We start from the raw sequence: 26,239 nt of genomic DNA, 5'->3' as shown, positions 1-26,239 counted from the left end.
GCTATCCCACCACCCTTAGCAGAGCTTGGATAGGAACAGGAAAAGTTTGTGGATTTCGCTGTCGTAATAAAAGTTTAATTGCTCCACATTTGGCTTCTGTAAAACATGTTTAGCTTTCTCTTCAGATGTGGCAGCTTGGAGCCCTAATAGAAGTGCACAGGTATAAGCTGGAGCAAGATTTAATCTCAACTATACTGTTTGAAGTGGAAAGTATTACCCAGAATGTTCCCAAACAAACCTATGTTCCTTCAATTCTCCCTCCCACATCCCATTCTAGCAGTAGAAAGCTTTCCTCCTTGTAATACTGTTCTCAAACTAGTGGTGCTCATCAGAACATTTCAGAGAAAACATACCTCTACCCACGCCTCTGTCTTTACATTACCTACCATTCCTGTCCTACTTTTCCTGGCCTGCAAAGGACTGAGTGCTGATACATCACTCTCACTGTCACTGGGAAACATCTTCATTATTTTATCTCAGAGTTTTCTCGAGATCTTTTCCTTTTCTGATCAGTTCCTGGCATCACTCCAGCCAGGACTACGCTATTTTCCAGATTACCGCTTATGCAGCAGTGTAACAGATACCTTGCTCATATTCACTGCACCAGATTCCTCCCCTTCTTCAATGGATTTCTAAGGAAAAAGCCTCAACTCTCCATGAAGTCCTTTTATATTACTCTCCTTTATAAATGCCTTACTGAAGAAATGCTGCTATCATTTTGCATTACATAAATACAAGATTAATAATAAAAAAGCCAAATATGTGTTTAGGGGAGAAACAGCATCAGAACAGAGAATAGCAAATATTCTAAACAATTTCTCTTATGCATCCAGCCAAACTAATATGGTAACTGTTATTTAGTTCCTGCTGTCACCACTCACATCTCCCACCCCAAACTTCAAAGAAAATGGCTGAATTCTTCTCTACTCAAGCTCAAAGTTCTTAATATCTCCTTCTCTGGTAGCCTCACTTAAACTATTTCCCCAGAGCAGTTATTCAGCCCATCCTGGTGAACAGAATTCAGCCGGTAATGCCAACCAGTATTTCAATTAGCAGCTCCAGTGAAGTAAAAGCTCACTGAATGCCTTACCTTGGGTGAACCTCATCTAATAGTCTGCAATGCAATACTACTTCTGGAGTGGCAGTTATTATTCTTACAAACAAAACTATTAACTGGCAGCCAATGACACACATAGGAAAGAAGGAAAGAAAGAAGGAAAGGAAGAAAGAATGAGAGACAAACATAGAGATAAGTGCAAACAAATTAAATTATTATGAGCAAAATTCCCTCTCAGATCCAGACACCCTGAAATGGGCCTGGTGTCAGCTGAAGAGAAGTTCACAGTATGGACTTTTAAAGTTGCTCACAAGAGGAACTGGATCAAGGATTTGGGAAAACGTTGCCTAGGATTTATACGGTGCAATGTGAAATCTGTACCTGCAACATTCTGCTTTTTCCACCTCACTTGTGTAGGACACCCTGACATTTTGCATACCAAGTTCCAGATCTTCTGGTATTGATCTGTAACAAAAGCCTTTGCTCTTTACAAGACAGTCAATAACTGTTTTCAACACTGGTCCAATGATGCACCTTCTTTCCAGTTCTGCCTTTTAAGCCATTTAAATTAATACAAATACTGTTAGTTGCTGTTTCCAGGCTGATCTCTTAAGTGAAGCTAATTATGGGCCTTGTCTTACTGGCCTCCATTTGGCATTGTAGGTCAAAACTGAGTAATTGACTTTGGCCCTCCTGTAAGGAATTGCTTGTAAGCTTTTTCCTTTGGATATATGCAATACACACAAGGCTTTTCAGTGGCAGAGGTGACCTTTTATAGTTACCAGTGAGGACAGAACAGGGAATTAAAGAAAAAGAAAGAGAAATACCTTTACAAGCAGCTTATTGAAATGTTTCTGACTGAAGTCCAGCCAGCTCACTGGACATGTCAACTGTAAGCTGCTCTGGGTCTGAAAAGGTGAGTCAGGAGCTGGGTTCAGGGATTTCACACCTCGAGAGAGTCCATATTTCAGGCTCTGCCTGCACCAACCCTCCCCACATCAACTACAGGATATCTTCTCAGGCATCATGGACTGCATATGATGCAATAAGGCAACTCTAGATCATGTCTAAGACAATTACAACAAACTCCAGACAGTATAATCAGTGATAGGACATTAATTAAGAATCCAGATAACCCAGAGTCCAACGACTGCTCCACGACAGATATCTGGGCTCTTTGGATGACATCCCCTAACCCGAAAGGAATGAAGCCATACAGTTGAGTTCAGCTAAGTCACTGAGCCTGGGACTTAGCAGCTTAAAATTAAGTTATCTGAATGTTTTAGTTTCTCTCTGTCTTCAGTGTCTGTGACTGTAAACTGGGTGCAACAGCAATGTTAACCTCAGCCTACTGTGAGAATAAATACCGTGACAAGGTTCCCAGGTACTGGGATGGAAAGAGTCACAGAAGCACCGAAGAGAGTCACTCATGTTCTTGGTTCAGTACCAGGGCTCAGAATTGTCTTCACACCACAAAGTGCATGCTCACAGCATGGGTGTGGAACATAAACACAGGTTAAGTGTTTGCCAGTTCCAATGCATGGATGTGAACTGACACCTGTCTCCACACAAAGCCTGTCAGATCCCAGTTTAGCCCAACCAGTAGGACAAGGTGCATGGGTGCTTTTGTGTAAGACTGCTGGGAACTGCCTGAAGACTTTTTTTAAAATTAATGAACAAAATCTCTGGTCAGAGATACACAAAGAAGAACTTTTCAAGACAAGGTAGGCTGACTTCCACTCCTGCTTTCAAGACTAGCTTAAATGAATAATCAATGAATAATTAATGCTTTCTTAAACTCATTTAGGTTTCAAATAAGACAAATCGATGTCCCATTAAATATCCCATTTACCCAGAGTAACACATACACTGACTGGGACAACTGGGCAGTCTGGATTACATAATTTAAGTCAGGGAGAAATAAAAAGAATAGAAAAAAAAAATCAATAGCACCTTCATCTGTGAGGAAAACAGTCTTTGTCACTGGAGTGTTGCTTTGTGCTCACATCGCTCTGCAGACATATCAACATTATATTTGTCATTCCTTATGTTTCCTTGTGAATCATGCAATGTCGATTTCATTACGTTTTGCAACTGCACTGTATTGATGTAAATTCAAAGCAACTCTAACAGCTTGAGAGTACTTGTTACTGCATTTTATCTAAACATCTCAAAATAATCCCAGACCTGCAAAGAAATAATTGGAAAGGAGATATAAAAATACCACAACCCAATATTCAAATGAGAAACCAAAGGCATTTTCTGAGCAAAACTAAAGACTTAGTTCACTGTGCAAAGTTGAAAACTGTTCTGTCACGGTGTTTTCTGTAGAGCAGATCATTGTATGAGGGTTTAAAAACAATTATGTTTTGTTGCATCAGCTAGAAATTAGACCTCAACAAACCTTTCTGAAATGGAAATTACAGCAACTACCTGAAGAGTATGTAGTTGAATAATGAAATAAAGAAAACAATGAAAATAAATACTGCAGCCTTTATTGATGATTCTCTCCCTGAACACAGAACTGTTAGGAAATCAAAGACTCAGGCTAAGGGATTCTTAGCTGCAGATTCTTGCTGGCAAGACTCCACGTATCTGCTGCAAGCCAGGAAGTACCTTGGCTTTTTACTGGAAGTCAGAAAAGCTTCTGGGAAACACCTTGCTATGGGAATGCTGCAAGGTGGAGTCACAAAAATTATTTTTAGTTCAGTTCTACTTTAAACTGCAATAAAAAAAAGAGCTTCCTCTATTTAAATAAGAGGATATGGGCTACTGCTCTTTTAAAAGGGAATTTTTATCATTTTTCCATTTGCACAGATACCTCCACAAATAAACCTGAAGCAATGCTCAGTCAACACTACCCATGCTGTAGAATGTGTAACTTCAAGCTTTGTGCCAGGATACAGAATCTCTATGACTTGTAGCTCCACAGCCTCTGGGCTCTGTTGCAGAGCACTGAGAACAGTCTGTGCCCATTGCAGCCTGGGCAGGGGGATTCTCAGAATGTCACAGCTTTGTCCCTTACATCTTTAAGAGTGGCCTGACACAGACAGCATGCTCTGAAATGCTTATTTTCAACTGGCTGCTGTGTTTTCTTGGCTGAACACCGAACTATTAAGGAGGAAAAATAAAGCACAGATGTAATGGTGTGAAACAGTTTTTTGCCAGCCTAGTTTTAAAATTTCCTCACTGCTTTCTGCTTTCAGGAATAAAAGTAAGATGACTGTGCTAGAGATTGCCAAGGCAGTAAATGCAATCAAAGCTTTCTACAAGACAACTCTCTCTCTGCCCTCCTCTGTATTACCTGATATGGCCTTGGAGGCTACTATTTCTTAAACTAATTTACAGGATTTGCAGTTCAAAACTTGAAAGTTTAAAAATAAAATTTCCTCATTGTCTGATGCTGCCAAGCAGCTCCACTGTTAATCCAACTGTGCAGCCCCTTGCTTGGGACAGGATAGAGGCAGGCAGGTGGGCACTGTGCACAGGATGACAAGCTGGGAAAAAGTGTGTTCTGGGCTGAGAGATGCTGGAGGGACACCAAAGAATCAAGTTCAAGAATGGAATCTGCCTTATCACTTCTTCTCCATGCTCTGTTGTAAAGAGAGGAGAAGTAATTTTCTCCCATCCTTTGTGCTTCTCTCTGAGATAACTGTCTGTAACCCCTGGTTTGTAAAGCCTGTCTGTCTATAGCCCATACAGTCTCCAAGGAATTCCTCTTTTGTAAAACCCCAGCACAGTGGAGACTCAAGGAGTTGCTGAAATACCTATTTAAAAGAAGGGGTGAAAAATGCAGTGTCATTTTGCTTATCTGCAGACTCAGTTCTTGAATCTCAAATCTATAAGAATCCTATCAGGTAAGGTGACCAAGCAGTGACTGAGACGAAAATCAAACCTCCCAGCTGCCAGGGACTGATAAAGATATTACTGCAGCCATTAGCCACAGGTATCTGTCAGGGATCTTCAGGAATTCCAGGAAATCCTGGAAGGAGGCACTCCCATAAAGAGATACTTGTGAGCTGCTTGCCTACACATGTATGAGAAAGCCTAAGGGAAAATCCTAGGCTGTAGATAGCTCATACTACTGCTATTCAAATCAGATCTGAAGAATCATTATAAAGCTTTTCTTCCTGCAAATTTATCTGTATCACTCCTACAGTGTGCCAGTTTGTCTTAAAACCATTTGTGCTGTCTATAGATATCCAGAATAGCTATTTTTAAAACAAGGCAGAAAAAAAAAAAATCTTAAACTTGGTAGCTTTTTGCCATGTTTTCTTACATTTTCCTAAAAAGTATTATCATTTTCCCCTTACAATTCATCTGCTTCTGCAAACAGCAGATGCAAATAGGACCATGGCAGCACAGCAGCTCTTTCTGCAGAAGTCAGTGCTCTGATCATGGTGATGCGTGGCACTCACACCCACGTGAGAGCACGCTGGGCTGCCCAGTGTGCCCAGTGACAGCACAAGGCTCCAGACACTCTCCCCCATTTTACCTCACACTCCTTCTTCGGGGGTGTTGGCAGGATAGAATTAAGAGCTCAGAAAAGGGGAAGCACAGGGAAGAAGGATTACGAGAGAAAGTCATGTAAAGAGGGATAGCGCAGCCCAAGTCTGCTCTGGTTTAGATCCAGAAAGAATTATTGCCAATCCCCCAGTCCTCTGTCTCTGGTCTGACTCTCTACTTCTTCTATAAAGAGAAGACCTAAGAAAAACTGACACTTTTCTTATGTGTCCAATTCAATTCTCATCACAACCAATGCTTCTCAGCCTCAGTTCTTCAGCTGCAATAAACAAAGTACACCAGAGCTATCGATCTTCAAAATAGCATCTCAAGGCCAGATGTGGGGCTGACTACAAGACAGTAATGAACAGATTGGTATCCATTCCCTCCACCCCATCCTCCACATCTCTTGGCAGGTTCTGCAGCAACTAAAAGATTTTCACAAAATGCTAAGCAGAAGATGTGGCACCATGTCCAGCCTAGAAAACAGGTGTGTTGCTTCCTTGAAAAATAGATTTTTCAAAGGAAAAATAACCTATAAAGACATTTACAAGTTTAACTAGTAAATTAGAATGGTAACCTAGGGTAGTTCCTAAAAAAAAAATTGAGAAAATGTTTTAAGCAAAGATATCAAACTTATTGCATGAAAATAGGATGTAAAGGCTTCAACACCAGAAAGCAAATTTTAAAAATAAAAGATGAAGCATACATTATTTTTGAGTAAGAAAACCAGTATTTAAATACCTTCCTATTTTTAGGTAACATAACCCATGGATAAAGCTAATGCAGCTAACAGGATGAAATATAAAAATTTAGAGATATGAGTGCTAGGTAGAAACTCAAAATATTAGTAACTGTAATTTGAAATCAATGTGAGACAACTCCTACGTTATTTACAAAAAAAAATAAAAAGCTTTATGCCACACACACAAATGTGTAAAAAGGTGAGGAAATAATGAGCTTTAAAATACAGCATGAAAAAAATCACATTTGTTTCATTGTTTCAGAACACAAGTGCAAAACATGCTCATTTTCTCTGTATTTTCTCTGCTGTTTCCTATCCTACTCCCATCCCTCTTCTGCTGTCTAGAGCTTTGATACTGCAATTAATTCCCCACAGAACAGCATGCAAGATTAGGCCCTAAGGCCTCAGCCCCATAAAGATTTATGCATATGAATGGTTCAGTATTAAGTGAAATATTTAACACCAGCACCTGCTTGATCCTATCTGAAAAGGGATCACCTTCTACCACATATACAAAATAAAACAGTGTAACTGTGATGGTTCTGCAATTAAAAGAAATGTGTTTGGGGGATCCAGTTTTCCAAGCCTTTGATAGTGGTTGAGAGATGAAGAAAATTTGCTCGTGTTTATTTAGGGATTACATCCTTACCTGGACACACTGAGGATTTCACCACAGATTCTGACAGTCTATAGCCTTAGTGTAAAATTTTCACAGTTTCTTGATGACAATGCATGAATCTGACTGGGTAGGCCCTTATGGCTGAATAGGAACCTTGGGATATCCTACTCTTGCTTTGGACCCACCAGGAGCCTGAGCACTTTCTCAGCTTGTCAGGTGGAAACACACCTTAGTGCTAACTCAGCTCTGCAATCCAGTGAAACTGCAGCAGCTTTATTGACGCTCTTCTCAACACAAAAGCACCAGAGCCTATTTAGAAGAGTTTGTCATTCTCTAAAATAGCAGCAAGGAGGAACTTCTGCCATGTCTGTCCACATGTTTGCCTTTGATCACTTGGCAGGTGAACAAAAGCACATTCTAGAGCATCATCTATACTTAGCAGGAACAAAAGGACTTGACAAAATTATTACATTTATATTTGTTCAAGAAAAACTATAATCCTTTCAAAGAAGAGTCATTAACAGCTTCTTAACTGAGTATGGTCAGGAGTTGTTTTAAGCTCAAACAGAAAAAGCAATAGGGAGTTTTAAAACTCTTTTCAGTAAAGAAAAGGCACTAATCTTGCAATGAAGTATGCAGCAAACTAAGACACGCTGAGAAACAGATGATGATCAAACAAATGTTGACTAAGCCAAGCCAGTCTTTGAATCAAAACCTGCATTCCTGCATTACTCAACATGATTGTTAACAGATGGATTGCTGATTAGTGGTTAGCAAGCCAAAGGGAAGAAGCACAAAGTGAATTTAGTCTGCCATATTTCTACATTAGTACAGAGTAATTTTTCACATGACAGATCACCATAAAAATTGGGTGATAAAGAGGGAGTGAGCTCAGACTCTCTTATCTGATGTTCTGAGAATGCTTTTCTTGATCTTCATCACATCCACAAAGGTTCTCTGCACTTGGTTCCAGAACCAACTTACTGAGGGACAGTATCTCAAGATAACCAACTGACCCTTCGAAACTCCTTTCTGAAGGGCTGGAAGATCATGCTAAACATCTGCTTCTCACACCCAACATCTGCAAGTCTCTAACATGTAGTAACTGTTTGTAAGCCTTTTAAATGGCAGAAAATTCTGAGTTATGCCTTCAACACATCTGACAGACACAAGAGGATCATCCACTATTTCAAAAGAGTGATTTTTTTTCAAACATAGGATAGAGGTAATTAAAAATTCAAGAGCTCCTCAGCATACTCTGAGCAACCATCTCATACCCATCACTTGATGTCTCTATCTTAAAAAAAATATCACAGAATAGTCTGAGGTGGAAAGCAACCACAAAGATCATCAAGTCCAATATCAAAACCTTACTCACAACAATGAATAAAACAGAAGTGTCAAATTATTCAGTGCAAATCCTTAAGGATCCTCAAGGCTACATGAAAGCAAGTTGCTGAAGTTAGCAGAAAAAACAATTGCTTTTTCCAGACAACATGGAAATTCTGGCTTACTGATGAGTGGTGGTTACCCACAATAGCACTCGAATGTCTGTCAGGCCTCTCAGCTACCCAAACAGCATCCCATGTAGGGATTCCAGCAATAAACTTGTCACAGTTCCCCTATGCATCCTTTTTTGAGGCTGCATGAGTATTCCATACAGTAAAATGAATTAAATTCCCTTCTGAAGTAAGTCAATATAAAAATGCTAATTTAAAAAATCAATTCCCTCACTGTTTACCCGAGATTATCTGAGGAGGAACACTGACCTACTTAAGTCAGTGGTCTCCCAGATGCTTTCAAAACAGAATCTGTAGTAAAATCTCCCCTCACTTGCCACCAGGAATCTCCCCAAGGGTTTTGCACAAGATCCTCGCAGAGACCTGTCCTCAGCCAACCCCTTTAAACCACAGAAGCTCTGTGCCCCGTGCTTAGAAACTCTCCTTCAATCAAGGATCTTGTAAATGCTCATCATTCAGTACCACCCTCACTTCTGGCATTTCTAAAGACTGAGCTGCACAGCCTCAGACTAAAACTAGACAGCCACAGAAATGAGCAACATAAGTCTTCACAGGGCTCCTGACTCCCGGGTTAGTTTGCCACGTACAGAGCTGATAAACCAGACATTTCAGAGGCACTGCCCTGTGCTGAATTGCCCATGTTGGCACCTAGACCTTAAAAACATTGCAGCATAGAAGTCAGTTTCTGAGGTGTGTTATTTCAACAATAAATAACTGTGCTCCTAAAGACCATCAAGTGTCACCATTATATGGTAATAGGACTATCACAGGGAAAGCCCTGACCAATACAGTACCCCTAAACATAGCCTGTTCCTCTGGCTAGCATTTTAACTGCTGGATAGCAAATCCTCAAATCCATCAAATCCTGTTTTGAGGTGCCTTTGGAGAAAAGAAAATACAAACGCAACGGCTTCTTTGAACACACAAGTAATTCATCAACTCTTGTTCGATCCAGCAGTAATAAGTTCTGCAAGGCTTCATTTCTATTTGGATCACTTCTTTATTTGATATCATCTTAAGATCCTGCTTCTGAACCAGATCCTCAACTAAAGCAAGGTTCCACAATACTGCTATGTAGATTATACTGACATGTGTGATACTGAAGTGCTACTAACAGCACTGAGTGGGAATTACGGAGTTACCCACCCTGCTGACACTGTTTATAGAACCTTGCCTGTTATTCTCTTGTATAGCATAAGAGCAACAATCTTTCACTTCTGAACAGCTGGCATTAATAGCAGATAATGTACATGATTGATTGACACAAGGCTTCTATCATTGCTGGGTTCATATCACTTTATGATCAGCCCATATAAAATCTGGAATTATTCCTCTCATTGTTTTATCTTACAGAACAGTGTAGCTAACACACAACACAAAATGACCACCATTAATAAAATACATGATTTTTTTTCAAAAACGTCACACAGCCTCCAAAAATTGGGTCCAACTTTGAGGCAACACTGAAGCACTTACTTAGCTTTAAATCCCAGTGATTCAATTAGACTTAACAAGACACTCTGCTGAACAGAACAGGCTTAAGACAATGCCTAAGTGTTCTCCTTAGACAGATCCCTAGTGAGCCTGAAAGTTATCCAGGCTCAACGAAGGCAAGGATTAATCATTCTTTTGGGGATACTGACTGTCCTCTAGGTGGAAAACCAATTTTGTTATAAATAATCCTTTTTAAATTAGTTATGGATTGCCCCCAGGAAAAAAAAAAAAAAAATCCTGTTCCCTGGCTTCTCCCACCCAAAGGGCACAAGACATTTTGATTAGTGGAACTTCTTCTTTTCCCATGGCATCCATTAATTTTTCTACAAAAATAATTGACTCTCCTACAGTAGCAGGACAAATTATCATCCTACCTTGCAAATTCTTTTCTACCAAGATTCCTACCTCCCCTTTGGAAAAACATTTCTCTGCCCTAGCTTAATGTATTTTTAAACAATTTTACTATGCCAAGACTCTATCTATAAAAGCATTGCCTTTTGAATTCTCATCCAAGGGAAGCAACCATACAATTTTTTATTCCACTCAATTGTATTCACCATAACCAGCAGGGCTTTGGTAGTGATGGTGCTGCAGTGATGACTTGTGTAGGAGGTGGCCAAGGATGGGATTGTGCAGGTCACTGTTGGTCCAACCAGTTCAGCAAACGATAAAACTGATCCATTGCACATCAAAACAGAACCAGAGGAGCCCAGAGAACCTCTGCAAAAACACGGACATACCAACAGGTGGTAAAGATTGAAAGGACAAACAGCAGGAGACATGAGAGAGATACCAGAGCACTTCACTGTGCACTGGCACAGATTGCCCAGGAGAGAGAAGACACTAAAGCACAGGGAAGAGAAACAAAAATTATGCTGGGGCAGGAAGGTCAGCAGGGCAGGAGAAATGTCAAGGCAAAGTAGCTGCCCCAAGAAGAGACTCAGGAGGAAGTACAACTCCAAAAGGACTGTGGCCATGTGGAAATAACTGGGTAAGGAAAAAGGAGCAACACAATGAAAGGAGCAGCAATGGACTGGTACCAGTCTGCTGCACCACCCACGCCTCACCAAAGGTGCTGAGGATAGTGAGTGACAGGGACTGGAGACCAGCAAGGGGAAGGAGAACTCTCCACAGAGAACCTCAGGTGTGTTTCTCTGAGCATGTGCTTGCTTGCTTTTATCTTCAAAACCAGAATCAGTGATAAGAACTTTGTTAATTGTGAGAAAATGAAATTGATTGAACCTCCCCTTCTCGAAACTGGGGTTTTTTTCTCACACCACTCACTGTTTCAGTTGGAGGAAGGGCTGCCTGTACCACCCCCTGAACCCATGAACTCCCATGGTCTCAAATTTAATGACTAAACCCTCTAAGCCCTCCCCTCCAGTGAGATCAATAGCAAAAGTTCTTCCATTTCTCAGTATAAAATATCTGCCATCACATCTTCAGAGAGCTGGCTCCTACACACAGCTGGGATGCAAGGAATGTATGGAATTCTGCTACTGGGAAACATTGGAAGTGGTCAGGCATGGTAGGACTGCACACTGTGCTTGCCCAACTCTTTGGATATGAGTATTTGTACCCTCATGTGAACTAAGCACTATTTAAAAAAAAAAGTAAAATCTCCAGTAAACATGCAGTGCCTGAGCTGGCACCTCCCTGGTTATTTTTGTTTCTCTCAGTATCAATGCTGCACACCAGAACTGCAATTTGAAACCTAATATTAAAAATAAATTTAGAAAGAGAAAGTACAGAAAAGCAATGCCATAAATGTGCCAATAGAAACATAATTCCTTTACAATTCCGTTGCCTTTAAAAAGTAATAAGATGTTTACAAGATAATCACATAACACTGGATTTTCTTTTTTTTTTTTTTTTTACAAGTTGAAGTAGTGAAATCACAACACTAAGATTGCCTTGTCAGAGCTGTGAAACAAGGTAAAAGAAACTCTCTGCTCCAAAGACCTCTAATTCAAATAATCAAGGGAGACAGGAGGAATGTTCTTACCCTCATTTTACAGATTAACACAAGGAGAGATCAAATTACCTCCCCAAGGTCACCTTAAGAGCCTCTAACACAAAACTGTTCTGTTGTTTAGTACTTTAACTACAAGTGGTTTTTTTTAAACATCTACTATTATGTATATTTAAAAAAAGCCTTTTCTGCGTCTTGTACAAGGCAGCACATGCCCTTAACCAAAAAAAAAAAAAAAAAAAAAAGCCCAAATGCCCAGCCCCAAAAGCAAACTGCAAAGCAGAACCAAATTTGAAACTAAGTAAACTGAAGCAAAAAGAAAACCCCAGTCCTCCCCCTGCCAATGTGTGATTGCATAATCTTGTCATGTGCTCCAAAAGCAACAAACCTGGAGACTTTCCCAGGTCACCTGGGGTTAAAAAGTTCCAAAGTCATGAGTTCAAACCGAGACTACATTTCTTTATCAACCACGACACTGAGACGGTGTTAGGACCCAAGTCCCATTACTCAACATTTTCTTGATTAACACAGGGAATAAATGTTAAGCCTACAAATACACAGAGCACTGGAGACACAAAGTTCCCAAGAGAGAACACCTTGAAATTAGCAGACAGGTAACATTTGTATACTCTTCAAGGAAAATCCCATCTAAAGCAGTTCCATTACAACAAAAGAAAAAGACCAAAAGCTCCTTTGGGGACTCACAACTCTTGGTATTGGCAAATGGAAGAGAAGAAGGTTGGAGCTACTGGAAGCATAAAACCAGTCCTCTTGGTCACAACCTGAAGATGTATCACTGTCATGCTTTATCAAAAGCGAAATAAAAACAACAGAGGACAAAATCTCTCTGCAAGCCTGAACTAGACCATGGGCCAAATGATACAGGAAATATGATACCATTTCGGTGACCTGCACCTTCTGTGTGGCTTCCTGGGAAAGCCAGCACCAGTGAACACCTACAGAGAAGTTGTGAGAACATGGAGACATGATCAAGCTCACTGCAACTTTGTACCCAGTAGGTGCCAGCACCTTCCCTTCAGCAGAATCAGTGTAAGAAGAACAGAAATCATTAAGCCTCTGTGCCCCCTTCTTTAATGCAAAAAATCTTCAACCCTTCATCTTTTCTCCTTTTATCCTTCCAAGCATGCAGCAGCATGGCATGAGCAGCTACTAATCCACTTTCATAGGTTTGCCCATGGACGATCCTGCCCAAGATCTCATCAGGTACAAAGCTGATTACCAATATGCTTTCACAGACTAGCACTTGAATGCCAGGACAGCCTTCTCATTAACTACTCAAGAAATCAAGAATCAGCGCAAAATCCTCAGCTCATGTGAACTAATGGGGGCAAAAATGAAGCTGCAACACTTGTATCACACAGAAACCTGGCTTGCAGGCTCACAACCCACACACTGACCTCAACATAGAAGCAGCAAGAATGCAGATTATCCAACATAGGCTTTAAATTGCCAGAGAGAATTAATGACAAGACACACATATGCACATGTAAACTTTCTTTCTGTTAAAGGATACGAAGAGAGAAAGTCGCCCTTGGATGCAGCACAGTGATAATAATTTAGCTGAGTAACTAGATAATAAGGGCTCATAATTGGAAATAGCTAAGTACACAGGGACATGAAAATGTGGTATCAGACATAATTTAGGAAGCGCCGTTTGGTGTCAGCAGAAAACACCCTGGCCTCAGGATTTTTTTTGTGTATGAACTAACCAGGCAGACACAATATGAGCATAATGAAGCATGCTAATTTCCTAAAAACTGTTACCAACCGTTTTGCAATTCAGTGGAGTTGCATTTTTCTAGCTGAAACCAGCCCTTCCAGTGCCTACTTAACATGTCTATGAAATCACACTGGACTGAACTACATTTTCAGCCTGTTCAAACCATAGTTCAGGCAGTGGCTGGAAGGGAGGGTACCAGCTGTATTGTACTGACTGCATTTTGCAAGAGTATCACCGTAGAGAGTGACTTTTATAGCAATAACTCCTGACCTTCTGACTAAAGCAGAGGAGAAAAAAAAAAAGAAAAACGAACCAAGACAAAACAAAAACCCAAAGAAAGAAACGAAGCAACAAAAAAAGCCCACCAAGAAACAGGAAAAAGAAAACTGAGGCAGAAACAAAAGAGTTAAAAAAATAGTTGGGGAAATTACGAAAGTAATAATGTGTAAAATCAAAATATTTAACAGATACCATCCTTTCTCCCACTGCAGGCATGAGATACAAAATATCAGTAATTGCACTCCAAAACTAGAGAGAGCATTTAGCTATTTTAGTCCATTATCTCTGTGAACAGGAAAAAAAATATTTATATCCAACGTCAATACAAACAGCCATTGTAAATAATGCATTAAACTTGGTGCGGAGGGGGAAAGGAAGCAATTTAAACACAAGTCTTTTGCAGATTTTCAACCATTCATTGTCAACTTTTCCTGCCATTCTATGAATTTTTTTGTCTCCCATTTTTTACAAAAACGATGGGCTTGTTTTAATTTTGTTACAGGTAAATGACAGCTCTCATGGTGTAAGATGCTAAAATTGAATTCACTGAGTATTCCTCAGGTACAGCCCCATGTAACACAGGGAATACAACCAATTGAACATCAGCTGGGGGAGGAGACAGAAACATATAAAAGGACCAACCAACACATGCTACCCATGATTTATGTACACTTCAAGAAAACCAGCAGTCCTGTTTTAAAATGCATCTTAGAAAACAAGCACCAGTTATGATAAACTGAATGATAATACACTTATTTTTCTGAAAAGATGACTGACATAGTTCATTCAAATGATTCTGAAACCTGCACTTTCCAGGATTTGGGGTGAAATTCCTATTTAAACCATCCCTGGTGTGGCTTACTGATACTGGGTCATCAGTTCATGACTGACACTATAAAAATAATCCTGTAAATCTGAAATAAGGGATCCCAAACCTACTAAGTAGCCAATAAAATTTATGCTGGGTCACTGCCTTTCATCAACAAAAATTATCAATAGACTGGACAATGGTTATGACCACAATCCTCCTAATATGAACAACACACTGTGGCAGGCATTTGTCATATACGAGGCATTTGTCCTGCTCTCCTCAATCTAAACATCTGTGAAGCTAATTGCACACACTTTTTATTTACAACATTAAAAAAAAGTCTTAGCATGGGTGTTCAAAGCTGCAAAACTGCTCACTCTTACTCAGCATTACTACTTCTTATTTCTGTTTCTTCCCTGGTTTGAATTTACTCCACATTATTTTTAGAGAGTCCTCCAAAGTAAAGAACAGAGACGCCCCTCTTCACAGAAAAAGAGACTGAGTCTGAATCTATCTGTGATAATGTTATGCCCCCAAACCACATCCAGTACACTCAAATACAACTCAGAATGTATCTCACATCTTAATAATACAATAAATGACACAGACCAGTATTACTGCAAGGAAAGACCCCACAACCATTTCTAAACTCTTTAAACTAGCAAATTCTTCTGTAGGAGTCTTAAAATGTTACTTACAGGCAACTGAAACTGATACCTAATTTACTGCTGCAAAATTCAAGCATTTTGCAAAATCTCATATAATCCATTTATCCATTAAAATTTAAAATATGCCCTCTGAAGTCCACAATTGAGTATATCAATGTTTATCTTTAAAATGTTAAACTAGCTGCCTCAGTGTTCAAAACTACTTGAACTGTAGCAAATACAGGTAAAGAACTGTCAACTTGGGTTAAATCACAGAAAAAAAACCCCAAACAAACATGTACACACAGAAGGGAGCCTGCTGTGCAGACACACTAAATTAGGTGTGTTCCAGATTCTACCCTTATTAAAGCAGGTACAGGGATAACCAATGCAATCCACTGCAGGGTTTCACACACCATTTTTATAGAAAGGAAAACAACAACTGCCAATCACAGCATGCACATCTTAAATGTGAAGGTTTAAACCTCAGGTGACTGTGGCTGGCACATTAGCTTTCAGCTCCAGTCTATCAATAAACATAATTACCTTCTTCTTTCACCATGGCAAACAATTTTTCTTCGTAGTGGAAGCAGCAAGAATTAGCTTAAGTAATTTAAACACAATCTCTTTTCCAGCAGTGTTTGGCTGAGGTGGATTTAAAAAAAAAAAAAAGAAAAAGAAAAAAGGCAGCTTATTCCAGATAATAATCTCCCCTGGTCAGATTTCCCACAAGGTCTGATCAGGTCCGATTGCTCATCACTGTCTCCTTCCTTCTTGTGCCTCTTATCTTCCACTGTGGTCTGTTCCGATGGCTAATGGCAGCTCATCCCCTGCCCGTGCATTCTGCCCCTTGTGTTGAAAGAACCAGCTACAGCTGCCGCTGGGGAACAAATGCTGGATTCCAGCGTCCCTCATCTCCAGCCCCTGACACCACCTTGCATTCCTCTGCCCTCGCACAGCCGAGCTGCCGCTGTAATTTGCTCCCGAATGACTGGCAAGAGGCTGCAAGGGAGATGTGAGGGAGAGCAGGAGAGCTGTTCCAACGCACACACAAAGATAAAGTGGTATTTATGAGTTTCCTATTATTTTATTTACTCAAACTAAGCCAGGATCAAGAGGGGAAACAAAGATGAGCACAGGCAAGTGCTGAGGCAGGCTGCAGCACAGTGGCTTTTCTGTGGTGAGCAGTTTATCCACTCCCGGATTTAGCTTTAAAGCAATTACTAGACCACAAAACATGCTAATAAATGGTCTCTCAATGCCTACTGACCATAGAACAGATGAGGGTAACATACAGCCTGTGGAAGATGGGAATGCCTATCTATTCTCTACTTCAAATAACAATAAAAATAATAAAAAGAACTGCCACTGCTCAGTGAGCACCTGGGTTCTGAAGCATAGCCAGGCAGTGCCACAGACAAATTTTTGCTGTGAGTCAAAGTTAAGTGCTGTATTCTGCAAAACTAAATAATTGTAAATTATAACTCCTCCTAAGCTGTTCCTTTGCAGATGATAGCCACAGGTACTCATGGAACTGAGAAGGCAGAAGATGGAAGTGTAAACAGCAGCACTGATACGGGAATTTCACCCCCCAACACATCCCCAACAAGACAAAGCACCAGTGTTGAATCTGGGCATCAAACTGACCTTCCAATTTATGGTTTTCCAGGCACTAAACTCTACTGAGAAAAGACTGGTCAATAAACTAATGCTGAAAAACAAACAAACCAACCCTTTAGAATATTGTCAAGTCTCATCATCATACAGCAAGGTTCTGCCTTCTATTAAAAGATGCAGGTCAGAGTCAGGAGAAACAAAGCTTTTCTTTTACAAGCATACTTTTATTCCCAGTTATGAAGAAAAGATTGGAAATATGACTAATCAAAATCCTGAATACCCCTTAAAAGCCACAAATAAATACAAAATGACACATACATACTGTCAGCATCAAGATTTTGGAGAACCTCTATCACTACTACTATTAATTCCTCATTTTAGCTAGCCACCAGTGACTTCCCCAAACTAAACCTATGTCGTTCATGCCTTTGCCTAGAGAGTAAATTTTAGTATTTGTGGTTTAAAGGCAGAGAAAATGGCAAATGGAAATGAACTGACTTGTCAAAGACAGAGGTGATCTCAGTAGCAGAGAACTGGGTCAAATATAAAGATATTTTGGGCTAAATTATGGACAGACTCATTGAGCAAAAGCTTCAACTTGACCACAGCTCAGTGCAAAATGTGCTTTATGTTACATGATGGAAGTGAAATTACATTAATACTGCACTCTATATTTACAGTGCTCACACCTCCACAAGGGAATTCCTTCTCCATGCTACTCTACGTAGGGAGAGAGATATTAATGTAAAGAAACAAGCTGTAGGCATCAGCCAGACAGAGCAGCAGATGGCTGATACCTGCTGCAAAAAAATCAGACCATGCACACAGTGTTAAAAATATTTGCAGTAAATAAATTCTAGATGTTTTGTACAAATGCCACCCAGAATAACAGGAGCAAATTAAACAAGTCAGTCTGCCTCATCCGTAAGGTATCTCTTATTCAGTGACATTCTTCAATAAATAAATCACTAAGAGAGTGAGAGAGAGAGAGCACCAGAGATACAGGCACATGCATGGAAAAAAATAGTTATTCTATTCTGACAAATCTAGGCTGGATTTCTATTGTTAGCAGTCCAATGTGTAAGAGCAGCACAGCACAGGCAGTCTGACATTCTTGCTTCTATGACTCAGTGTGTTACTATTAATAGCATTTGAGGCTCAAGTGGGGAGCTGGGCTGAACCCCACCAACACGGAGGCATAAGCCGTTACGTCACATTTCTGACACATCAGAGATGTCAGGTTGTAACTCAACCTGGCCGTGTTCTTTTTCAAGCTGTATTTTGTAAACAGTTAGGGGACAGCCTCCTGAAAGGGGCACATCTGACCTTCATTCATAAATATTTGATTGGATGTGCAGAGTGTGCCTATGGACACATACCCAGGGATGCTGTTAACCCCTTCCTGTGATCCTCAGACACTCTCAACAGGCTTGCAATGATGATCATTCATTTTTCTGTTCCAGCAGCTGCTGGCACAGAAGCTGCTTGTTGGTATGTGGACTTTCTGTTCTCTGAGTACATTCCTCCATTTTTCACATGTGCTAGAGATTAGCACTGCTGTATCTCACATCGTTCAGCCAGGAGAGCTGCAGTGGTAGACTACAGCAGCATGCACATAAAATGAAATTTAAAAATACAGGCTGCAGTAAATTATGCTGGAGATTTAGGAGTCAAATATAATCTACTCCAGAGTAAAGACATATGAAGAGGAGACCTTAGTATTGTGAATAAAATCTCTTTACACCAGGATGGTTTTTGGTTTTAATCTCATTGTCTTAAGTCAAGGCTAAAATTTTTACCCTGCTGTACAACTCAGAATCTACTCAGATATCCTAAACTAGAGATGAAAAAGGAATAGACAGCATTCTAGAAACAATCCCCTGGCACTTATTGTTATTTAGAAGTGCCTATTTCAAAGGAAAGCAAAATAACTTTTTCTTTAAATACCTTTTGCGCTGTACAAGCTAAATAGAGTCTCCCTTGAGCACAGTGTGGGTGGAAGAGTCACAAAGAGTACACTACAGCTAAACAACATGCTCATGTTGCTGGTGAAAAATATCTTGTGCATTCAGCGAGAGGCATGAGAGCCATATGGAGATCACTCCACAAGGGGAAAGAGTTAAACCAATTTGTTTTGCTTTTTATTGTACCTTGATAGTATTGAAAAAGTATGAGTAAGATATTAAGCAGTTTAGCTACGATTTAAGGTTTGTTATTCTCATTTTAAAAGCTGGTGTTCATATTTTTATCTTGCATTCATTCTTCACAGATGAGATCATGGCTTAGAAGTATCAGCACACAGTTTTTGTATAATTTCTTCAAAACTGACTGATATCTCCTGTTCAGAAAGAAATGAGGGGGAAAGGCAGGTAGAAAACAGAACAGGAAAGGGGAGAAGTTGCTCCATTAAATAATATCCAGGAAAATATTATCTGTTTAATGTCCTTGCTTCCAGCAAAAAGCCTGGAACAAACAGTTTTGACAAGAAAGGCTGCCCCAGGCTTCCACAGCTTAACCACTGTCCAGCCTAGGTCAACTGAGAACCATCACTTCTATGAAGTCTCAATTACAGCATTTTGCAAAATGTTCCCTTCTCCAGGAAGGAAATGCCACTCTCTTGTGACCTGCTCTAATTGTTACCCTGACTTACCGTGCCTGCTCAGACAAAAACCAATAATGTCAATATGGGATTTCTTGCAAAAGCCCTGTGACCCAGCAGTGGTCCCAGTACCTTAATGGGCAAGCCTACAGATCCCAGTTTCAGCATTCTCAAAAGCTACATATTAAGTATTTCCTGGCTTCTGTTTCTCCTGGCCACACCCTCCTCCAGCGACCTGATGTCTCTCCTTCAGCCACTCAGACAGCTGGCCCATTTTCCATCTTTCGGAATCAGCTCGAGCAGCAGTGCTCCTGCAGGATTGCAGCAAAGAACCAGGCAGGCAACTGACTGGGAAAGCTGATGGTGCTGGTGGAGTTCTCCAGATTCACCAGAACTCAGTGAGCAGAATTCAGGCAGTACCTGACAGAACTGTTCCCCACACCAGGTGTACCCCGAGTGTTCCAAGCCTGCAGGAGAAGTTCTTCTGTAAGTCATCCTTGAGCCTTTCCAACCCTCCACACAGTTTTTGCTCTGTAACAACTTCATCCTGCAGCTTGTGCAATGGCCTGAGGCTGCCAAGCCCTCCTCACCCTCATCCATCATCACACTGCCCTGTGTGGAACCAGCAGGAAGTTAGGGAGCTGTGAAGGCCCCACAGATTGACCTCCCCACCACAGACCCTCTACATTGCCCTATCACAAGTTTTAAACAGTCTAGAGGAATATGGTTCTTTCTCAGCACATACTATGGTCCTGCCATCCTACACCCTGGGATCACATTGTCCCTACTGATAAGATTGATCTTCAAGCAAATAATGCCTGATGGCCTGGATTCTAACCACTACCTTTCTGCTGTGCTGGGCTTTTCCTTGTACCTGTGTCATGCCATTTTCAACATCATCAGTAGGTAATATTGGTGTTTAAAATCACATCATCTTTCTTTCAGAGTAAACAAAATTAAAATTCAGCAAATACATCAATCACTTGATTCAGTAAAATGCATAGTGTAATCGTTCTGATTTGCCAGGATTTGGGGGTTTAGTGCTTTTTTTAGAAATAGAATAATTTTGTGTTCTTTCAAATCAGACTCCTCAGGAATAAAACATTTGTGAGGTTGTGATCTATTAAAAGGTCTGGATCTCTTAAAACAAAATCTGATTTTCTGAGATTCTTGAAAGCAGGATTTTCTTAATAGGCTGCTATTATGTAGAACAGTAATAGTCTGCAAAATATAAATAGTAAAACTAGTCTAATCTGTTGCAAAACAAAATAAGAAACTAGCATACTTGTCTGTTCTAAATAATAAGAAGCTTAACACAAACAGTTATGTAAAAAAGCACCTGAAACCTTCACATTATCTTTAGAAACAGATGAGAAAAAAATGGTTACATTATACTGCTTTGCCAGTATATATAATATAATATACTCCAAAAATATGCAAATGGGTAAATCTTCTGACTGCAGGTATGTATAAACATTTATCTCTGAACATACATTTATGTTATTGATGTAACAACTGGCTTCCAAACAGCTTATGCTATTGCTAATGCTCAGAAAGAAGATCATGCTTTCTTCACACCTCTGTGAACTTTTACAGTATGCAGACATAGCTGGAATTAAATTGAGATGTGGTACAGTAAGATGAGTACAGACAGTGGTTTAAACTTTGTAATTTTTTTAAAACTACCATATAAAATCATCACTATTCACCTGCTATAAACTGAATTTATTGAGCTAAATCATTATCACAACCAATACTTTTGCTGATAAAAATATTATAACCTTCACTGACAGTCACCACAGTTACTGCTGAAAATTGCACGAAGGCAGGAATCCCCAACAGGAAAGCACACATGAAAGTGTCATCCTTTACTGTGCATGTCTAAGGTTAAGGAGATTGATATTGAAAATCCACTTCAGAATTGGATTAACCATGCAGAACAAACCCCACAGCCTGTCTTGGGATTTTTTGGCTCAGTGAAATCAGCAGGAATGCTGTAAAGACTCTCTAGTCTTAAGAACTTCTCCCTGAGAGGTCCATGCAACACCAGATCGAAGCAGCTTCCTGCCAATCAGTTAATTTGCAGAGTAAAGCAACAAGTTCTTTGTTTTGCAGTGCTGAGAGATGTGACAGTCTCTCCACTAAGCACTAACCTTTAGTGTTTGCCTCAACTATATGACATCCAGCAAAGCAGGCCACAAGTCCATGGTGCCTTGGGATGAGGCAACCCACGAGGTGGGCATTGGAGACATACCACCCTTACATCAATTGTCACTGTGCCAAATGACAAATTCCTCCTCTTCTGATTCCATACTAAACCATAAATAGGACTCTCAAAAGAGGCACCTGAATCTGCCCTGCAGATGTATCTCTCCCAACAAGGATTTGCCAGTCCAGTGTCCTATCAAATGAACAACAAAGGACCTCAGAGAAAACTAAAAAGATGCTATCTAAGTAAATACAATTTGGCTACATAGTGTAATATTAATATATTCCAACAAAATTTTACACCAAATAAATTTTTATCACCTTACTCCAGCTTCTGGAATTTTTCTATTTGTGGCTGTGATTCTATCTGCTAGCTAGGGAGGTGACTTGTTTCAGCATGGAAAAACTTTACATATTTGAACTTTTCTCTTAAATTATTTGTTGCCATTTCAATAGTAGGATCATCATAAAAGTATTAAGCAGACATACAACAAATTGAGAGTATGCATAACTGATTCCAACTTCTGCACCAACTGGAATTTCTGAGACAACTATAAAAGCTGTTTTGCTGCTGCTTCATAGGAAAGAGTCACATATTTTAAAGACGAGTTTGCCAACTTAAAAAATAAACAATATGGCATCTTCCAAGTACCGATGTATACGGATAAGCTAGTATGGTTTGTGGTTTTTGCATTTTACAGTTTAATGTTTCCATGTTTTACATTGAAAACTCCACAGACAGCTGCACCATCTAATTCACATGGTAACAAATCAGCGATGAGCATCCCCTGGTCCCACATGTTTCTGCATCCCACCATAAAGACTCACTCTTTAAAGGAAAATAACCCAAAAAATTTAGAGCAGGGTAACGCAAAAACTGTAATCACAATTATTTGTTTAATATTGTTTTCTTTTCCTCTCAGCTGCCCTTTGTCTGCATGACCTGGGTGAAGAACATTCCTGATTCCCTTTCCTCCTTGCTCCTCCCATTAACTATTTGACCACAGAGATCTACCAAGCATCTCAAACTAAGAGCCACTTCTAAGATCTCTGTATACAAAGAGACAACCCCACCTCTCAGGCATGAAGGAGAAGAAGGAGCCAACAACCATTAGCATTCATCTTTTCCTCAACCCATGCATGAGGGACGTATGGGAGCGCATTAAGCAAGGGAAGCCAGATACCAAGCCTCTCTCCCACTCCTATTCCACTCCCTCCATGCTGCAAAGTCAAAGCTGCAGTGAGTGAGAACAGCCATTTCCTACACCTTTCTCTCTGCTCAGAAATTTTGCCACAACTTCACCTTTTGGATAAGCAGAGCAAGACCAAGGAACAGCTTTCAGATGAGAAGAAACGATTTCCACCTCTCTTTTTCCCACCCCAGTGCCGCCAGTGTTTTATCCACTGTCAGAAAGCCTAGAACTTCTTCAGGTTGGAGGCAGCTTCCATTTCAGATTGACTTGAATCTGTCCTGCCTGCAAGAGGCCGTGTTGGCTCTGAGCACCCCAGACCACAGGAGGAGGGCACCCCTCTCTCCTGCCCCTTGCAGATCTGGAGGGGAGCCACCCCTGCTGTCCTGCTGCAACCCTGCCCAGGAAGGGGAGGGCACTTCTCTCTGGGTTGTTTGATTAAAATACCAAGGTTATGCAACTGCAGATGACGGACACAAGAGAGGAAGTCTCCATCAGATACAGAACAAAAGCAGGACTCCCTATAAACAACACAGGGGAAGTAGCCAAAATGTGCCCGTTCCAGCCAGAGCACCCACTGGCATTATGGAGTTACAGAGCAGGGGAGATCTTTGCCTCAATTTCCCTTACAATCTTCACACTGCTGCTATTGCCAATTTACACACCACAGAGGAAATGACAACATTTTCATTATTTCTTTGAATTTACAGCTGATTTAGCTCACCTTTCTTGCTAGCGCCTATTAACAGTAGGAACTGCAATTTCATTCTTGTTTATTGGATTACAGATAACAAAGAATTTAGGAGAAGGAGCAGGGAACCCTACAGAGGTGAATTTAGTTGCTCTAAACGATGCTACCTTAATGCAGATTAATGCTAAACCACTGATTTGCTACTAAGCCAATTAGCTTAGATTGATCTGAACATTGACAACCACTTGCCAGAATTCTGAAACAGGAGCCAAGGGCTATGAAGCTGTTAATTGTTCTAATATTTTAAGTAAAAATGTGGCAGTGACTAAATTACAGTAGAGATATTGAAAATGGGCTGAACTGATCCTAACTGATCCTACCCAATCTTCATTTTACATTTCATTAAAAACCAAAAAATCAAGCTAACTGTTCATACTTTGAGAACCAAAGATTATTACAAGCTAACACAGATGAAGTTTCAGCTATATTTCTTACTCGACACAAAACCACTACTCAGTATCTTCCACAAGGATACTTCTCTCTGCTTCTCAGGACAATACAAAAAACATCTCCATTTGAGAATCCCTTACTCAGCTGAAGATTGTCTAAATCCCTCAATTATCACCACTCTTCTAGATTGAGCAAACCTAATTCCATTAATCTTTTCTCATAAAGCTTTTTTCCTAATACCATTCCCACTGCCTTCTACTAATTTCCCTCACGATTTATCAGTATTTTTCAAAAATACAATGTCCAAAGCTAGAGACAATATCCAGCAGAGTTCTCCTCAGTAACAGGAACAGAGAAAAATTATCCAGATGCTGTATGTATCTCCTGCTAACATATCCCAGAAAAAGAATGGCAGCAGTATTATACAATCTATATTTACATTATAGTAAGTATCATTATTCTCCATGTGCTTTTCAGGATCAGTGTGTATTAGTTCCCACTTCTTATCTGTGCAAGTCCAGACTTCACACTTCTAGACTCTGAAATTCAACTGCATAATTTCAAATCATATAGCTGACTTACCAGGACTATTCTGATTTAAGACATTGTCCTGCAGAAGAATGAAATAATGCTTCTAAACTTGGATTTTCACAAATTTTAGAAGTATGTTCCCTATTAAATCTTTAAAAAATATATATAGGGACTGAGGCCAGCAGAGATTGCTCACTTGAAGGAATCAATTTGAAAAGCTATCAGAAGGAAGATTTACCTTATCTGAAGGACAGGAGCAGTCTGATCAGCACCTCTCAGCATCTAAGGAGTACCACCTACTACAATCCAAAGAGAACCTGGATTTTTCTCTCTCCTATCACCACTTGTCACATATGAGATTGCTTAGCTTTGGACACTTGATAAGTTTACACAGCACCATTAAAATCCTATGGCTGTAAGCCACATCAAGCATCCATTCTGTGAGGAACTACTACAAACACCATTAGCAGGTAAGACCCAAGATTAAAACAGGCATTATTTTTTTTTCCATTTTTCCTTCTTTCTGTCCAAGTAACAGCAGGGATTGGTGTTAAAGAAACTGCAGCCTTCAGGGTGATCTTGGGCACTCCTGGGTAGTAAGAATGGAAAATGGCAATGGGATACAAAGAGGTTGTTTCCCTAACTGGAAGCTCTACCTTTCTTGCCACAGCACAGCAAGAAAACCTTACTAATGCAAGGAAGCTGATGTGTGGGAACTTAGATGTAAAACAGTGGGCAAAAGTTCAACTGTTTTATGCTGCAGCTAGTATTTTACAACTGGACCTTTCATTTCAAATCTGCAAAGCCCATTCCTCTCGAGAAGACTCTACCTCTGTGTCTTCCCTCACATCACCATGTTGATCTCTTGGACTCCTCTCTGCAAACATACACACAAAAAAATCAGACCTTTTTTTCCTCAGAACTCCACTTCTCACAGAATAAAATTGAAAAGACTCTTTCAGTTGGAAGGAACCTACAATTAATTATCTAATTCAGCTGCCTGACCAATTCAGGGCTGACCAAGTTATTAAGGGCACTGTCCATGTCTCAAACACCGAAAGGCTTTGGGGATCAACCACCTCCCTAGGAAGCCTGTTCCAGTGTTTGACCACACTGTCAGTGAAGAAATTCTTCCTAATGTCCAGTCTAAAACTTCCCTAGCACAGCTTGGAACCATTTCCATGCATTCTGTTGAGCCCCATACAAATGGCCTCAGCCCGTCGATCCAGCCTGTCCAGATCCCTCTGCAGAGCCTTCCTGCCCTCCAGCAGATCAACACTCCCACCCAACTGGGTGTTGTCAGTAAACTGATTGAGGGTGCACTCAATCCTCTCATCCAGATCATTGGTAAAGTTATTAAACAGGATTGGGCCCAGTACTGAGCCCTTGGCAGCACCACTGGTGACCGGGCTCCAGCTGGACTCAAGTCCATTCACCACTGCTGGTTAGTCTCAGCTACCCAGCCAGTTCTTTTACCCAGTTAAGAGTAAATAAGATCTTGGTGCTTCATAAATTTTCCTCCACCAGTCTGATTTACTTTCTGTCTCATCACTAGACTGTTTTTA

General features: G+C 40.3%; 1 protein-coding gene across 20 annotated transcripts in view; it reads right to left on the bottom strand.

Annotated features, from left to right (window-relative positions):
* ABLIM1 (actin binding LIM protein 1) overlaps positions 1-26,239 on the bottom strand; it is a 188,066-nt gene that overhangs the window by 96,012 nt on the left and 65,815 nt on the right. Inside the window, exon 1 of one of the 20 annotated variants that reach the window (XM_032115906.1) lies at positions 15,935-16,344. The exons of the other annotated variants lie outside the window; for them this stretch is intronic. Coding sequence (XP_031971797.1) covers positions 15,935-15,950 — 16 coding nt within the window. The 5' untranslated portion in view covers positions 15,951-16,344. Of the gene's footprint in view, positions 1-15,934; positions 16,345-26,239 lie in introns of those variants that run through there. 20 annotated transcript variants of the gene reach the window in all.

The sequence above is a fragment of the Corvus moneduloides genome, chromosome 8 (genome assembly GCF_009650955.1).
Source record: "Corvus moneduloides isolate bCorMon1 chromosome 8, bCorMon1.pri, whole genome shotgun sequence".
In the NCBI taxonomy this organism is placed as follows: domain Eukaryota; kingdom Metazoa; phylum Chordata; class Aves; order Passeriformes; family Corvidae; genus Corvus; species Corvus moneduloides.
This window is presented reverse-complemented; position numbering and strand designations above follow the sequence as displayed.